Source organism: Centrocercus urophasianus, unplaced genomic scaffold (assembly GCF_019232065.1).
Source record: "Centrocercus urophasianus isolate 14NV4802_14NV808 unplaced genomic scaffold, USGS_Curo_1.0 seq_13, whole genome shotgun sequence".
NCBI lineage: Eukaryota > Metazoa > Chordata > Aves > Galliformes > Phasianidae > Centrocercus > Centrocercus urophasianus.
In genome coordinates this window covers 45,667,854-45,686,216 of record NW_024884475.1, presented here as the reverse complement: position 1 = coordinate 45,686,216, position 18,363 = coordinate 45,667,854, and the positions used below count along the sequence as shown (strand labels likewise).

Here is an 18,363-nt window from a genome sequence, read left to right as displayed (position 1 = left end):
ATAAAAAGCTACCTTTTTTTCAAAAACATATAAGAAACAATGCAAAAGGTGTTATGCATAACACATACAAAGTGATTAAAAAAAGCAAACACATATTTGTATTTGACAATAGTTTAGTATCTTTCATCTAGCAGAACTAATTAGCTGAAAAGGATTCAGGAGAGGCTATATAGGAGCTCTGTGGTAGAGAACGATCACAAAAAGTAAAAACTAATTTAGAAACCAAGTGCTAGACAACCAAGAATTGCACATGGGTGATATGTAAGTCACCCAAACTATCTTTTGTGAGAAGCACTTTCAATTGTTTTTGAAATGGTTGGATGGCCTTGAGTTAAACGACAAAGCATTCATGTGTTAGAAAGTAAAACAAGGTTTCTTTTATGTGTAAGCGTTGAGCCGCTCTTTAGAGCGAGTGGAATGAATGTCATGAAGCTCTTGCTCCTCCTTTGACTTAATATCCTCATATTTTTGCATTCTGCAGGCATCTTTCACATAGGCCCAGTTGGCAGACAAGACCATGAGATAATGGACCTGTAAGAGAAGTAACATGGAGTTAAGCATCAACAGACCTAATCAAATTCATGTTCAAACTTCAGAAATTACAGGGCTGAGTTTGTTGTTAATTGTGTTACTCTTGAACACTTACTGGTCATCATTTAATACACAGGAAAAAGAAATCAAAGTAAATCAATCCAAAAGCTGGCACCATGAGTAGCATCCAGGTCTGGGATTACTAGAGAACAAATCTCTCAAATGAGAGATAATGATATCCAATTTCCACAATCTCCATTCAGATTAATTAAATGCCTTACCTTTTTTTTTTATTTTATTTGTTTATTTGTTTATTTATTTCTTCCCCCACTATAAAATTCTTGACAAAATTCGAAGAATGTGACTGGAAGTTCTAATCATTTTGTCATCTCAGACAATTAGACCATTGCTATTCTTTGGACAGTGTGATTTCAGTTGAAAGTGGCTGTCTAATTGCATTTCACACTTCCCTGACCCAAATAGCCTGAAGCCAATGGGGCCCTGTCAAGGCTTATTCAAATTGAAATAGGGCAGCTTCCTCAGTTTGCCTCGGGACGTTTCAATTACAGGCATATGCAAGATAGTGCAGGGTCTTTCCGTCGTCTATGAAACATTCTTGCTTAATTTTCTTCCGAAGAAGAAAGTACATTTTGACCTTTCAGATCTGTAGAATTTGGAACGGATTTTTTTGTTTGTTTGTTTTGTTTTTTCTTTCCTTCTGGGACATTCCAAGATCTCAGCAGGGTAGAAGTCTGAAGAACTTGCTTTTCTCCTCTTACCTGCATCTAACATCCTTCAAAAGAACACAATTCCATTTGGCTACAGGAACGAGCCTGCTTACGTATTTCCCTGACTCTTGTTTGACGTTTTCCTTCTCTGTAAGTTTTCCCTGCCATGAAATCCTGAGAGTATATGAGTTTTTCTATCCTCCAACACTAATTTACATACTTTTTGATTCCCGGAGTGCATTTCCTTTTGGAGACTAAACAGGCAGCTAATTAATTGAAAATAATAATAATAAAATCCATGCACAAACAAAATAATAATAATAATAAAAAATCCATGTACAAACCTGAGACCAAAAGAGAGATTAAAGTAATAGCTATGGAAAAAACATGACTTGTGACCACATGGTTTTGCAAATTCTAACAATTTTTTGCTTGTTTTTGCAATAAATGCTTACATTTCTCTACTACATATATGTTTTTAATCCAGATTAATGAAAAATAACTTACTCACTGATGGTCCTGACATGTATAAGCAAACTACTTTCTCTGGAAAATTTCACAACACTTATATCAACTAATTTGGGTCATGCAAGTGTATCTCCAGAAGTGATGAAGTGAAACATATCAGTGGAATGATCAAAATGTCATTTAAAAGAGGTGATTTTAACTATTTCAACTGTTCAATTGAAAACAACAACTTCATGGATAAAATAGTGTTATTACTGAGTGGTAAAAATACAAAATGCTTACTACTTCAGTCAGATGAACTACTCTGTTTTAAAGTAAATGTCTAATAAATGTTTTCAACCTGCAATGAATTCATAAGCTTTCTCCTTTGTAAAAGACTAATATTTTGATCACATTTTTCTGTTAAGAAGAACTAAATTTCACAAATGTTGAGTTTTGCTACTACTATGGATTTGTACAAAGACACTAGAGTAACTTCAACTTAGCATTGTTCTGATTCTTTTTGCACATATGAAGAAGGATGTTGATTCTCCAGTGACTTAAATTACCCCTATGCAACATTTTTGATACCCTAGCCCACTGTCAACACCTTCTGATTTGGAGCACAGGATCTTCCTTCGTACTGTATGCGGCATTTCGACAGAAAGTACAGAAAGTACAAAACCTCCTTTTTGTGGTTTAGCATCTAAGCATCAAACAGCTGGTCGGTCACACCCCCGAGATGGTTGGGGAGAGAAATGAAGGAAAAAAAAAAGAAAAAAAGAAACTCATATGATCAGATAAAGGCAGTTTAAAAAGAGAAAAGAAAAAAAAGAAAAAAAAAGAAAAGCTAAAAAAAGAAGAAAAGCTCAATCCCCCTGCCCACCTCCTCCAATGTTATTGTTTTACATGACACCATATGGGGTCAGCTGGTTCTGCCCCCTCCCAGTTCCTTGCATATCTCCAGTTCTCCACAGGCAGGCCAGTATGAGAAGCTGAAATGCCCTTGCCTTAGTACAACCACTGCTCTGCAACAATAGAATCACAAAAGTGATTCTAAGAGAGCAAACAAACAAACAAAAAAACAAAGTATGGCTGTAGAATTCAGTGACAAAATACTAGTTGCAATTGTGAAGCACACACCATCACTAAAAATTCTCAGAGGGAATGCATCAGTATCAAGTAATAGTCATTTCTCATTCTCTATACCAATTTTTATCAGGGTTTCAGTAGAGTATACATCAGTACAGGGAATACAGTACAGAATCCCCACTCTAAAAATATCTTGATATTTGGACAGACACTGCAGGCAAAAGGCAGAAAAGCAGGGCACTGTCTCACACACTTTTTATTCCTTGGAACATTCTCACTGGCAAAAAATTGAAAGTAATCTTTATTATAAAAGTAAAAATAAGTACAAAAGTATAAAAATATGTCCTAAAAGAGAAACTAAAATATTCACATATATGCGCAGAGCAAACAAATAGATGTAGTTCATAAGATAGCAGCATGGTAAGCCTGTGAATATCCAGAAAGGCATCGATCATAAATGGATATTGTTTGGGTCATAAGAAAGACACACAGATTCTTACACTTGTCTGAATATAGCAATAAAATGATAAAAATTCCTATTAGGTACCCAAAGGTGTATCTTATTCAAAGTAATCATGACACTCTACTTAGAAGGCAATCCAGCAATAAAATTTAAATTTACATATAGGTAGTAGTATTGAATTACAGAATTATATTATACCAATAGGCACACAAACTGAATAAGTAACAATCAGAACATATTAGTGATTTAAATGACCAAAATAGAATAGAATAAAATAGAATAAAATAAAATAAAATAAAATGGTGTTGGGCAGCTTACCATAGCAATGACTGCTGCTCCTGCTCCAGCGAGTGCCACAATGAACAAGTGGAATGTCATGTTTAGCTGCAAAAAGGGACAAAGGAAGGGATCTTTATGCATTTAATACTAAATGGAAACAGAACAAAAAGCCTAAATAATGCAGAACAAAAGACTGCAAACCTGGTACCAGTGTTCTACAAAACTGGTGATTACTAATACTTCTTACCAAAAGATTGAAATTACAACGTGACTTTGTTACAATACTCATATTAAGGACAAAATAAATAAATAAATGAAAACAAATATTTAAAAATGAACAGGACTCAAAAAATAGTTTACGTTTGCAGTGATACTCTCTATGATAGTCATTATGATACTACCTAACTAGCTCTTCAAAACTTTAGTTTCTCTAGTGGCAGAGAGAGCCTAAGAATTTGTTTCCCTCTGCCAACTGTAGCTTTTCATATACTCATTTGCAGATTTTCCTCCAAATTTTGCCAGTAAAATTTGTTTACAGTGATATAATATAAACAAATTTAAGTAATCCAAGCTATCTTCCCCACTCTATCCCAAACTAAATGACTGCATCTGTTTTTCAGATCAGTGATCTGGTTTACACTCACCATACTGACTGTACAGCAAAGGTTGCATTTTCTTAAATGCTTTTTGATATAAAGAAGGGTGATTGTGTAACTGCATTCTAGAAGATTTATGCAGAGTAAGACCATGTGATACACTTAATGAAGCACCCTCTGACTTCAGATTGATCAAGATTTTATTCTCTTATAGATTTAGATATGCATTTTGTTTGCCCTGTTTTCTACCTTTAACATTTAAAAACAGAACCAAAGATCTTAGTTGTACTGAAATTGTGGTCTTTGCCTGAGAAAAAAATAAAAAGAGGTGCATTTATCCTAACCCGCTGCAAAATTTGGTCTAATCCATTTGAAAACATTATTCTCCTGTCACAACAGCAACTGAGATCTTCAAACAGTAATTATATATATAGTCTTCTTCATTGTGCAGCAAGGTGCATTAGCATTCAAAAACACGTGCACCTTGTTTATTTCTTTACAAAAACAAAATACAATTATGCTTAAAAAAATAATGGCCAGAGAAGATGCAGTGGCTAAATGCAGTATTGGTAAAAAAGCAGGAGAAGTACTTGATTATTGTATTTTCCACTTTCCACACCATTTTATCACTCTAGCTAAAATCAGAACATAAAGAGTAAGAAGAAAAAACACACACACCAGTTACTCATGGATTTGACAAAATATCATCACATTTACTCACCTCATTCGAGTCGCACATCTTGATGAAACTTTCTGATGTGGTACAAACCTTCTTTTCCTCTCCAATTGTTACAATACCTAGAGCAGAAAAAATATTCACACTATTTAGTTCTCCTAGTCCATAGCAGTCTACTTCATGTGTGCCAGGAAAGCTAAGAAATACCAATTTTTGCCTCCTACATAGAAATCTAATTAATAACAAAATCATTTTTTCCTAATTTCAGTCCTCAAAAAAACCAAACACATCATCTTAGTAAAAATTCTACTAGGAAGCACATGGGCAATGATTTTTGTGCCATTAAAAAAAAAGTCTTTATTCTACATCTTAATCAGCACAGTAATTGAAACATTAGGAAATAATTTGCAACCAGTGTGTACACATATCATGCTGGATATTCATAAATATTCTCTACTCTCATGTTGAGAACTGTGCTGTATATTGTATTCAGATGTGTTGACCTGGTGGTACAAAGCTTATTCCAAAACTTATAACCAAGTATTACTCAAACACATATTTGATTGTAGTAATAGTTTCTATCAGCAAGAATAACCAGAATTTATGCTGCTTGCTTCAGCTAATGTTGAAGTCTAAACTAAATCAAAGACAGCTTGAAGAAAATCCCTATAAATCATTTATCATGAAAACCAGTAATGTTCTTTCTTATTAGAAACAAATAGTTTTAAAACAGAATTTATAGGAAACAGATATATTCACAGAATATACATTTTACATGCTAGTGCTGTATGCAGATTTTAAATAAAAATAAGAATAAAAAATAAGTATGAACAAAATAAATATGAGCAAAAGAAAAGCTAAGAGAAAGAAGAATGAATACTTTGGTGAGATCTGTACAGATAACTGTCTTTTCAACTCGCCTATCATGCTGGGGGGGGAATTTTTTTTTTTTTTTAAATAGATCACCCCTGAAAACAATAAGGTGAAGTATTTTGTTTCAGGTTAAGTTAAATATTCAATATATTCACTCCTATGCAGTGCAGCATTTTTTCTATCTTAAGACATCAATTAAAAACGTACCACATGTTTATATTTGGCTAAGGAGACAAAGGAATGAGACTCACAGAAGTTTCCAAGAGGAATAAGATTACCCAAGGCTCTGTAGGCTGAGAAACCACAGAGTGCAGAGTATCTAGTCTCAAATCAGTCTTATGAAAGAAAGGAATCAATATCAAATCCAAGAATTCTCAGACTTCTATAAAATTCCAAACCACTTTATGTCTAAATTCTCCACCCTTCAAAAAACAAAAATATTTCCACATTTTTTAAAACTCCACAGCTCATCCTGTAGCCCCAGATTCTTTCTCCAGAAGCCTCTTAGAAAGTTCCTATTTGTATTGCTCTTCACCTTCACCAGGCCTAATAATGCAGCAAATCTCTGATAAACTGCCTTGACTTGTAGGTAATAGCATAGAGACAGGTTTGGTTTTCTTTTTTGAAACATTGGTTGGAAACATTCAGATACTTGGAAACAAAGCAACATGATATTTTCTGTTGTGAAACCTTGCTGTATTTAGTGTTCCTCACTCACATACCATACTGACGAAGATCCAAGCAGAGATTGGTTCCATCCACTAAGGTGGCATTTCGGCAAATGGTCCACAGATTGAAGTACATGTAAACAGGCAGAGAAGTGAAGGCTGTAACTCCAAGCCAAGCCAACATAAAGATGTATGTCAGCATAATAAACTGTAGTAAAAGAGGGAAAAACAAGTAAGTCAGAATTTAACTGATACTCAAACGCAAGAAAAAGAGAATGAGAAGAGAGAGGGAGAGAGAGAAAGAGGATTTCTGATTGTTTTTGTCTCTTTCTTTGTTAGTATTATGGTTTTGGTCTCATTAGAAAAACAGAGCAGTTACACTTTCAGAAATGCAAGCTTACTCCACACATTTCTGTCACTCTTGGGTCTGTGATCATGCAAAGCATCCCACCTGAAGTACTGACAGTGCTGCACACTTTCAGAAGAATATTTCTACCTCTCCCCCATCGCCACTAATCTTTAGTTAAAACAAGAGGAAACACTGACCGGTTTTACTACTATTGTTCACAATAATACATATATAGTGTAATACTATATGCTGTGCTTGCTTTTGCTATTAAAATCCAGGTCTTAAAAAAAAAAAATAATCCGTAGCTACTGCAAAATTTCACTGGTACTGAATGAGACCATCTATCTGTCATTTTGTTATTACATTTAAAGAAACCTGAGATCAAAAGAAATACAAGGGAATTCATCACTGTGGACAAACTAGGGTGCTTACCTCTGTTAGCAAGGAATTAAACTACATGTTTTGTAACACATTTCCCAAAGGGTCAACACATTTCCTTTTTTAGCCCTGAGCCGTGAGAGTGTGGCATTTGTTACTTTGTATAGCAATACGCCTGTAGGAAGCATTGAACTCTATTTGCCTCCAGGGCTGGTAGTTATACTGGCACAAAGTATAAATGTAAAATAAATAAATAAATAAGCATTCCACCTCAGACAACTAGAAGACATTCATCAGTAAACTTTTCATTTTATGCCGTGGAAAGGATATGAAGATGCTACCCTGCTAAATGTGGAAGAAAGTCAACCTCTAAATGTTGAATCCAAACAGTCTCAAGATTTGATGGTTTCAGAAAGGTTGATGGATCTAAACACATTGCTGAAACAAAAAAATATTCAGCACACTGACATTTTTTGAGCTGCTTACCACAGCAAAAAAAAAAAAAAACAACCCAAAAACAAAACAAACAAAAAAAAAAAGTCCAACAACATGGAATCTGAGAATAAAAAATAAGACCCATTTTTGAAAGCAGAATAAGCTAGTCCACAGAGTGCTTAAAATTAAACTTTAAAGAGTAAATAAAGGGAAAATTTAATTTTCTAGTTATTCTAATGAAAGATCTCATATATGAGGTCATAAAGGAAAAAGCCTAATAAAATTACAATTTTTAGTTCTTGAAATCAAATAATATCAGATATAAAGGGTTGTAAACGGTACTGAAAATTGCTCCAGGCATAGCTTGTCCACATGTAAATGTTCAGGAAAAATAAGCCCAAGCAGAAACTAGTTTTGAATTTCAGGTGAGATAGTTTTATTACTTCGCTGGTATAGGATGGACATTCTCAAGCCATATTAAAGAGACTGTAATTTGATTTACCTTAACTTACTTCCAAATAATATTTAATAAAAGCCATTTTGCTTCTGAGCAAGTGTATTTACATAAGATTTAATGTAGCTTAATTAATCCAGTTTAAAATTTAAGTCAGATTGATTTTCCCGATTGTCCCTTGGTAGATGAGTCTTTCAGCAGTATTTTGAAAAGCTGGAGAATTTATAGCTCTAAAAATATTTATCAGAAGGATTCAAGAAACAATAAGGTAAAGTGGAACAATGAAGAGAAACATTTTTTCTTTGTTCCATCTTACAGTCTTAAAGCTGATGAGGCAACATCTGTTTGAACCTTGGGCATTTATTTACAAATAACTACTCAGAAAATTACTTGGAAATGTAGACTCACTTAAGGACTATGCATTCCCAATTAACATGCTATGTCTGATCCTCATTTATTATCATGCTAAAGAGTTACATGCAGAAACAACCAATAGGAAAGAATGTTCTCTGTGTGTTCTCGGAACAGCCTTAAAAGTCTCCCTTTACTATTTTATATTCTATAGATCACTGTTTTTTTGAAGCATGTTAAAGGAAGGACAGCTTCCTTAGTATATATCCTATGAGTGTGCCAAACACAGCTATATCTGCAGCCGTACTTTTTGAGCCTCCTTCCATACCTTATGAACTAATCAACATTTTAAACATTTAGCATAGTGCTCGGTGTAGTACTGTATAATAATATGACAGAGAGGACAGGGAGGAAAAAGATCAAAAGATCAGCCTTAGTATGAGCGTGACAATCTTTGTTTAGCATTTGTGAATTTTTTGATCTGTAGGAGGAGTGGATCTCTCTGTAGCATAGAACAGGAAGCCTGCTTAAAAATCTGTGCTGAGATAACACAAAGCATCGGCATAGCAAAGAGGAAAAAACAGAGCTCGTTAGCCTCTAATGAAAAAAAAAAAAACCCACAAAAAAAAAAGCCTGCCTCTGCCTGGGGCATAGAATAAGAGCAGCAGAATTCTGTCAGATGAAGGCTGGGAGTCATAGCAGCTATTAACTCAGAGAGAAACGTCCGCTTGTTTGTGGAAGGGATTCTCTTTTGAAGACATGATTACTTGTTTTAGTGGCGCAGAAAAAGGGAATCAAATGCTGATTTAATTTTAAGAAATAATTTAGAAAAAAGAAGAATTTCTTTTTTTTTTCCTGCCAGCTTTGACTGAGGAGCCAGTGGTCAATTATGTGCTCAAATTTTTGTCATAATACACTAAGCACAAGGAAAAGATAGATAAATTTCCTTCATCTCACAGAATAACTGAAATGCAAAAAAATCGTGTTAAATCATGGTAATTAACAGTTATCCCTGGAAGATGCCATCACTGACATCTGTGAGGCAAGCTTTGTAATCTGGACATGACAACAATTTCCACCCTAGGTGCAGTAAAAATGAAAAAGTTAACCTTGCTCAACAAATTATTAGTTTCTGGCAAAAGGAAATGTTACAAATTCCTTTTATAATGGGGTGAAAATGCAAACATGTTTGTTTGAAAACCATAGATGAAGGACTAAAGTATTTTTAAAAATAACTTCCTATGCTATGACAGTCTACCCTCTGCTGCAGACGGCTTGTAAGAAATGCTTAAGGAGCCTGTTCACTGCAGGAATTAAATTCAGAACTTAGTCTCCAGAGATTCAAAGGGATCATTCTGCTTTGAAGTAGCATTCTGCTATATGACAAGCCAAAGAGTTATGAAATAGCAGCACAACATCTTAAAGAGGTACCACAGTTTGTTCTTTACTACTCTGTGCATTGCACTGATAATGATGATGTGGTTCTCTAGTCATCTCAATTGTCTCTGTAAGAAGGCAAACATACAAAACAAAGTGGAAGTGATGGAGAAATTCATTTAACTAGATCATAGTTTCAAAACATATTTAATCTATGTAGCAGTTAAGTTCTTGCACCAAGTTCTTGCTCTGTGACTGGTAATACCTTCGTGCCAGATTTTACAAGCTTTTCATTGGCAACAAGGGCTGTCTTGAATCATGATGCATCAAAGTAATCAAGCCAGCAACCCTTTTGGAAGGCTTTTATGATAAAATCTGTTTCACAGATCAGCATCAGGAAGCAGAAATTTCACTGTACATTCTAAAATAACACATATATGGCAGAACAGCTTTTATGGCAGTCACAGCTGGGTAAAATCCTGTTTCCATTGAAAACATTACCAAACTCTATCTGTTTTAATAAGATCAAGATTTCAATTACTGCTTTCTTTTTAAAACATATGGATACTGGTCCCATGAAAAGCACTTTGATTGACTGTCTAATAATGTTCTTATTTTAGTTTTGTTATAAATATTTTAATACTCTTAAAACAACATTTTATGACTACTTCAGTCACCGTGGAGACAGACTGCAAAGTCATGTTTAAAAGTTCTGTTACTACAAAGAGACGAATTGAAATGGAAATAGTGAACTCCAACTGTTCCTCTAGTCATTTTATTACATGAAGAAATTTCTGCTACCTATTACATATATACAAATATAGCAGTAAAATCAGAAGTGCCTGAAAATATACTTAACTCTTAAAAAGCTCACGGTGCCATGTAATCTCATCTGTTTCAAAGCACTCATATTCTTGTTTTATATGAACTCCCTGACATAAGCTTTACCACAGAGTTATGAAAAGAAGTACACTTTGCACTGTTTATACCTAATTTACACTTATTATCTATAGTGACACATACTTGATATTTTTTATTTTCAGCTTGGCAATCTAAGGCATTTCTTCCAAACTTCTTCCCAGACTCAGAAATTATCATTGCAGTTTTTGATAGCAACTCAGAAGCATGAACAGGAAGATCTCAACTTCTTCCTAAAATGTTCTGTCTCTACAACACCACATTTGAATTTGACTACCTATAGATCTCATTTCAATGCTAATAGAACATCACAGTACAGATATCTTTAAACTCACTGACATATCAATGCTTAAGTGGCTGCAAATCATCCTTTGTCATCCTAGCCATCCTCATTTTCTCTTTTTACACCCAGTTTGAAATATAAATATAATTTAAAAAGGACATTTAAGTAGATCACAACCTAAGGGACTCCTCTTACATTCTCTGATCTGTTCTAACTAGCATCTCCTACGTTCATGCCTCATGCCCCACTCCTGGACAGAAGTACATGATGAAACATATATTTTTCAACCTCTCTTGTTTTACAAACAACACTGCAGGAAGAAAGAGTCTGATGTTCATACATTACTACTAAATTTGCTACAAATCAAAGAAAATACACACTTGTAAAGACTTTTCTGCTTGGTCTAGAATATTGCACTCACTACTCCTAGCACTAACTTGTTGGTCTTTATTATTGCCTCTACAAAACATGTTCATCCTCTCTCTCTCTGACATGTTATATGCCTAGGCACAGCTCCAAGACTCTTGTTGAAACATGGATACATTTCATGCTATGTTATTACTGTTCTGTGGTTAATTCTTCTTGGCTGGTATTAAAATCAACTGCTTCAAGAGAAAAAGAAAGCCAATAATATTACAATATTGGTCCAAATTTCTCTTAATAGCAGGACAGACTGTAACAGTCAAAATAACTTCTCAAGTTTGCCTAATTGCGATTCATTTACACACTACATACTAGCCAAGGAGACATTCTCTAGATTCTTAAAAACTGTTACCAGAGAATGATGAAATCCTTGAAATTTAAACTTTTGAAGCATTCTTTTCAAGGAACTGATTTTTTTTTTTTTTTTTAATTTTTTTTTTTTCTAACATTTAACTTTTATGGATAGTTTAAATGGATGAAAAACTCATCTTGTTAAAATTAAAAGCAATGATCATCATTACTGTTCTCATTTAAATGTATATTTTTCTAAAATTCCTTTAGATGTGCCTTTCAAGGCTGATATTCTATATGTGATATCTGACAAACTGAAATATAATTAGCAGCCTATAAAACAACTGTTTAACTTTCTGATTTACTATGAAATTAATTTATTGGCAGCGGTAGGGGAGAAGATTTTCACAGCTGCATTACAAATACATTATAAAGATTAATTAATCAATATTTTGAAATTAAATAGAAAAAATTTTAAAAAAGAAAAATTGATATTTTGAAATCCACTAGCTATGAGCCACTCAGTTTGAAGAATACATCTTTATAATGACAGATGAATAGGTTTTCCCTGAAGATTTGGAAGTTTATCTGATACTTTCTTGTAAACCAACCATATCCCACATCTTGTTTCTGAATTTTCTTTATGATGTTGGTGGTTTTGTAGCATTAGGCTGCATAACACCTTTGACGCTCAGTATTCCACATGTTTTTTAGGCAAGACAAAAGTCTTTAAATCTTATCTGGTATTTAACACCAACAGAATTTTTCATCTAATTTTAAAATCTTCCAGATAGGATTTTTAAAAATTTATTTATTTTTTCTAACAAGCTGGTGTTTTCAAAATGTCTCTTTCTCATTGACCATTTGAAATTCGGCAGTTCTTTGCCTCAAAATGCATATACTTACTCTCAAACCTTTCCTCCTCCCTTTCTATCTCTTTTCAGTGATGTTTGCGAAACACAAACTTGAGTCTGAATCAAGAGATATGGATTTTCAGTGAAAGCCAGTGATTTGGCTATTAATCTTATGGTAGATTCTAAACATGTGACCATCCAGACTTCTGAGAAGTATTACCTTTCTGAAACTGCAGAAACTATGGTCAACTGGCCAAACTGCTAAGATTTCTTTGCTAGCTTCTAGGTCATTTGAAACAACAATTAATTATTCTAAGAACTATGCAATCTGAAAGGTCAGAGCACCATATGAAGCTCATCTTGATTACTTTTCTTGTCAGTAGATAAACTGTTTAAGGAATTCACCATTTAGCATATATCAGGATAGGAATTTTGTTAAATGCTTTCTGTATGGAGCATTGGATTAAGGCAGTTTAGACTCATAAATACATCTTTCTCTCTGTTCCTTGTTTCACACAAAGAATCAAATGTCATTATGATGCAGCTTTGCTGTCTCTGAAATAACTGCTTCAGTAAGGACAAGCTGAAATGACAAGTTCACACCCCTCAGATGTATTTCTTCAAGGCATTTGTGAAGCTTTCATGATTTTCCTTGCAAAATAATAATAATAATAATAATAATAATATAATAATAATAATAATAAATTGGTAAATGCTTTGGACATTTCAAGTTTTACTTTAAGAACTTGAGAATCATGAGTAAGATAGAACATAGGCATTCAGGTAACTAATACAATTTTCAAAGGCAGAAAAATCCCTTTCACTCATTAAAATACAAGGTTCCTTAGCACTAAACATACAGAAGATAATGTTAGTGACTTAAACTATTTGCAGCCAAAGTGCTAAGATTACACATTGACTTTTGATTGGAACAACCAATATAAAAAAGATGAAAAAGTAGCATTACTGTGGAGCATGTTACATCTGCGTAGGAATTACAATATATTCTGTGTTTCCTAATTTCTAGTGTGTAGATAACCTGTGTACACGTTTACTATTAAGTGTCAGGATTTTCAAAGTATTCATTTTAATAGCTATTAGTATGACAGGGAGATGAGACAAGCCTATACTTGTTCCTAATCTGTATTCTAATTTAATAAATGTCCAGACCTCTCACCTGACATCCAGAAGAGTCAAATAACAAAATATGTAGTTATTTAATTGGTTTGGAACAGGCCTGCCCACCAACCTTAAAATAATCCCAGCCCCAAAAAGTCAGCAATTTCACTATGAGAAACCTCTGATTAAGTCCCTGTAAATAAATCAGATTTCTCTTAATCTGTCTTTTCCAGGGTAATAAGTGAATTGGCTCTTCAAACCAGAGATAATGTAGGAATAAATAATGGACTGCTTCTTGTTCAAAAATGAAACAAAACAAAACCTGATGAGAGAAGTCAGCTTGTCCCAAACTGGAATGGGTAAGATTTCTAAGTGCCTGTGAAAATAGTAAGAAAAGTATTTATTGCCTAGTGCAGCTGAAGGCATTATAATCTTTTGGCCTTTTTGGTCAAAGAGCTTATTTTGCTGAGAGAATAAGCTTTCCCACTCAGATGGTAGAATTAATTTCTTCCTAGTTATTTTACAATTAACTGACATGGAGAGCATTTCAAACAGCCTATTATACTTTGCTAGGATTTTTAATCACTGAAATATCAGAAAATATTAAAGAAAAAAGTAATAAAAACATCACAATGCATTACAAACACACAAATTGTATTAAAACTACAAAATCTTATCCACTTACCCAGGCACTGACACATCTGCCACAAGTGGTGATTTTGAAATCTCCATAGAGATCTTTGATGGCACCAGTTGTAAAGAATCCCTCCACCATCAGCAAAATGCCATATACAAAGAATGCAGCTGCTACACCATATATCACATACTTGAAGATGTCAATCCTGTAGAGGAAGAGCAAAAGTTACTTATCCTCATAACTATTTAAAGCTGACTCTGAAATTTCATGGTGAGATAATTAGATTCAGCATCAAAGTTTCAACTCTGGAGTCAGCTTAAGTGTTGATAACACTATACCAGCTGAAGCTGAGTACAAGAGTGAACTTCTGAATAAAACATCAATATAAAAATATTGGCTCATTTAATTGAAAGAAATACTAAACATTGAATCGTGCAGGTAAGAGAGCTCAATTTGTCAGAAAAATTTGAAAATCACATCTAATTCATTTCATTTTTCATCTAGATAAAGTGGCAAAGAAAAAAGCAGAAAAAGGTTACATATCCCCTGAGTAACACATTGCACCTAACACTGAGGTTTCACTTCATTAGTGATGATGTATTTTGTTATAATCTTCAATAAATCTACATATGCAAGTAGTTCTCAAGTTGCAATATCAGTCACTGTTATCATCTCCTCACTATTATTTTTCTGCTTATTCCTCAATGATCAAACTGTCTGACACAAAATAGCAAGATCTTCAGAAGAGATCTTTAACTTCAAACCAGAAAGATATGCTTCTCAAACAAAAGCATCAAAGACAGATCATCCAGAGATTTTCTATAGTGGAGTTTAAAGACATCATTTTATAAACCCAAAAGTCAAGAAATCAAACGATAGTTTGCAGTGTAACATGCAGACCCCGTAAGACTGAAGTGATTAAAAAGATTTAATGGGCTGTGCTGTGGTTGGCCTGCCCAGCACTCTCTGCAAACAAATAGTGCTGGCAAGGAGATACCGCCTCCTAAATGTTCTCATGAGAAAGGTTTCTGAAGAGATGCTCAGAAGGATTTCTCTGCCCTAAGTTTCTTTCCAAGCGTAGGCTTCTCATGATCATTACCTTGAATCATCAAGTTTCATTGTCTTATACTTGGACCTCTGAAAAACTAACCACAGTGAGCTTTCAATTCATTGATGTAATTTGGCAGGTTGTGTGACTTTTTAGAAGGTTATGTATAGGTTTCAGGTGTTAGTAAGTTCCAGTCAGTTAGTAAGTCCAGGTCAAGATAAAACAGCTCATTAGGGAGTAGGATGAAAAATAAATCAGGGTGCCACGAGGAGCTACAAGATGAATTTTGACACGCACTGAACAGCTATCCACACTGAAAATCTCTCAAGACACCAATATTGATACCTCTATTATTATGAAAAGAAACATCTAATAACATTTCTTTGGGTTCACACTTTTAATTGTCACCCAAAAATGAACTCTCAATTCACAGTTGACAATAACAAGGCTCAACAGCCCATTAACTTATCTTTGAATTTGAATGGTTTTCAAGAAACTCAAAGTCAGATTCAAGTCTACAGCTGATGTTTAAGATGTACCAGTGTGTCAACAGCAGCGCTGATTTTATTTTAAGCTTGCATTATTCTCATAAAAATTCAGCTAAACTTATGACCTAGCTGAGAGGGTGAGGGATGGAATGTGTACTAAATTAATGCAATAAGCTCGTTGCAGCATTTTTTGCAGGGCAATGACGGAAGTGTCCTGGGAATGAAAATGAATATACTTTCTCTCTTACATCCAAAAAACAAAGTCTTCTTTGTTTCCTTTCACATCATCCTTTATTTCACAGCCAAGTGAAAAATAATGCAAGTGGAAACTTGTGTGGAAGAGATACATAAACTGTTCACAATGGTAAAATAAATCTAGCACTGTAGACAATGTTAGGTAGTGCAAAGATGACATTTATTTTAATAGATATAATTACTGATTATCCTGTAAAAATACCATCTTCCTAATTTTGTAGTAATTCACTCAGTGTAACACTGTTTTAACAGGAAAATGATCTTTTGAGCCTATCTTGCCGTTAGTGATGAAAATAAATGTATTGTAGGCAACAGACAACTTTGTGATCATGCCATTGGATACACTGCCCCTCCTACATTATATACCTTATAAAGGAGAACCTCTGCCAGCGGCTGAAGTGTGGGAGTTATGCCAGCAGCAGCTCCTCACAGACCTCAGTGTGCTCGGTGCTGTAGAAATTAGAAGCTATCATTGCCCCGAAGGGATTAAGGCTTTTGGAAAGTCCAGAGACTATTTCAGCCCTTGCAACAGCTCTTTAAACCATCTGTGCTGAGCCTCCCACTGAGCTGCTCATATCAAGTAGGGTACCAACATACCTTTGTTTTTTCCTCAGCCTTATGTGTAACCATAGGAATAGCTTTCATTACTCTTTTAACAAGGAAAATACGAAGAGATAAACAGTAACCAAATATATAATATATATTCATATAATATATATACTAACCAAATATATATTCCTCATACGCTCCCATCACACACTCAGAAAATAAAAAAATTTCTGCTGGACAGACTACATGAAATGAAATAGCCAGACTCAATGCAAGGAGATGGATCTTGCATAATGCAGAGAGTAAGAAGTAAAAATAGTGCAACAATGATTTCACTGCCTTTTAGGATATCAGAGAAAATTGTATTGCAATATATCTACTAGGTATGGTATATTTAAACAAGATATATTACAACTGTTGCCCTTTAATCACACATAGTTTAGAAGATATTACTGGCATATTCTACAGCACTTATAAATTTCACATAAACTTTGATCTTCCAATGAAATTATAATAGATAATAAAATATAGGCCTTGTAAAACAGAGATTGACATCCTCTAAAAATAAAATTTAATTCTTCGTGAATGAACTCAGAGAGATCAATTGCCATCTGTGTTTCAGTAAAGTCTCAAATGCTGCAGACAGAGCATCAGAGCAGCCAGGGAGGTAACAGTGAATAGCAGAAGGAGCAATGAACAGGAGCCAATGGGCAAGGGGGACAAGGGCACAGCAGAAGGACAAACAGGGCTCACACTTGTGCAGGCTGGAGTGGGTGGAAAGAGATGCCTAAGCAGCTAAGGAAGCAGAAACAAAATTAAAGAGGTAAAGTCTGTACCTCTGATGGGACTGGAAAGATACACATTAGGTGAATGCTGAGGCTACTCCAAATGAAAGGAACAATAAGAAATCTCAAATAGTTATTCACTAAATGCAGGAGTCCTAAGGATATTACATAACGATACATTCACAGCCATGAAACATTTCTGCTAAAAGACAGCGAGTCAAGATTACAAATTCAAACTGATAGTGCTGTCTTCACAGATTAATGTAGGTTGCTGGATCGAATAAGCTGTTGAATTATGTAAACATAACTTAATAATGAAAAGCATCCTGAAATTAGAAATTTTCTTTTTTCTTATTGTTACTTTTATTTTTAACAGAATAATCTAAAATGTACTTCACGTATTATCTGTGTCTGGAAGAGGCTGTTGTAGGGTCCAGACTTGATTTACTCATTACACTGTGTTCTGAAATACTAACAAACACAAACATGTCATCTTTTAATTTGTAATTTAAATCAAGTTGATCTTTTACTTACTTGTCTACTGCTGGGACAATAATCATTCCATATTAAGCATACTTTCTAATTCATTAATCTGAATCTGGATTCTATCCAACCATATGAATGTTAAAATAGCTGTAGTGAAAACACTTTCTTTCACTAGCTGAAGCTGCTGATGGAAGCCATCAGTGCTAACATCTTAACAGGCTGTAGCTGAGTATAGAGTAGACAATCCCAGCAGACAAGTCAGAGGTGAGTGAAAATATTCGTATTGAGTGAGATAAAAGTTGTAGATTCCCTGCTGTGCATTTTTGTGGTGTTTTGCAAATACAAGGATAGAAAAAAATCAACAAGCAATAAGATTAATTGCTGGATGATCATGTCTATTCATAGCACAATTTGGGGAAGAGAGTTTTAATAAAACAGCTAGTAATATTCTTTGAAACTCCTTCAGACAACTGGACTGGTAACTATTGTATCCTATTTTGAATGTACTTCAATATTCAAAATTAGCTCCT

The 18,363-nt window shown here is 34.3% G+C and overlaps 1 protein-coding gene across 1 annotated transcript in view; it reads right to left on the bottom strand.

Annotated features, from left to right (window-relative positions):
* Window positions 1-378: 378 nt before the first annotated feature.
* The window catches only part of GPM6A (glycoprotein M6A), a 45,623-nt gene continuing 27,638 nt past the window's right edge, over window positions 379-18,363 (bottom strand). Inside the window, exons 3-7 of the mRNA XM_042812470.1 lie at window positions 14,271-14,427; window positions 6,408-6,561; window positions 4,858-4,934; window positions 3,580-3,645; window positions 379-531 (exon numbers count right to left, since the gene is read on the bottom strand). Coding sequence (XP_042668404.1) covers window positions 379-531; window positions 3,580-3,645; window positions 4,858-4,934; window positions 6,408-6,561; window positions 14,271-14,427 — 607 coding nt within the window. The remainder of the gene's footprint in view (window positions 532-3,579; window positions 3,646-4,857; window positions 4,935-6,407; window positions 6,562-14,270; window positions 14,428-18,363) is intronic.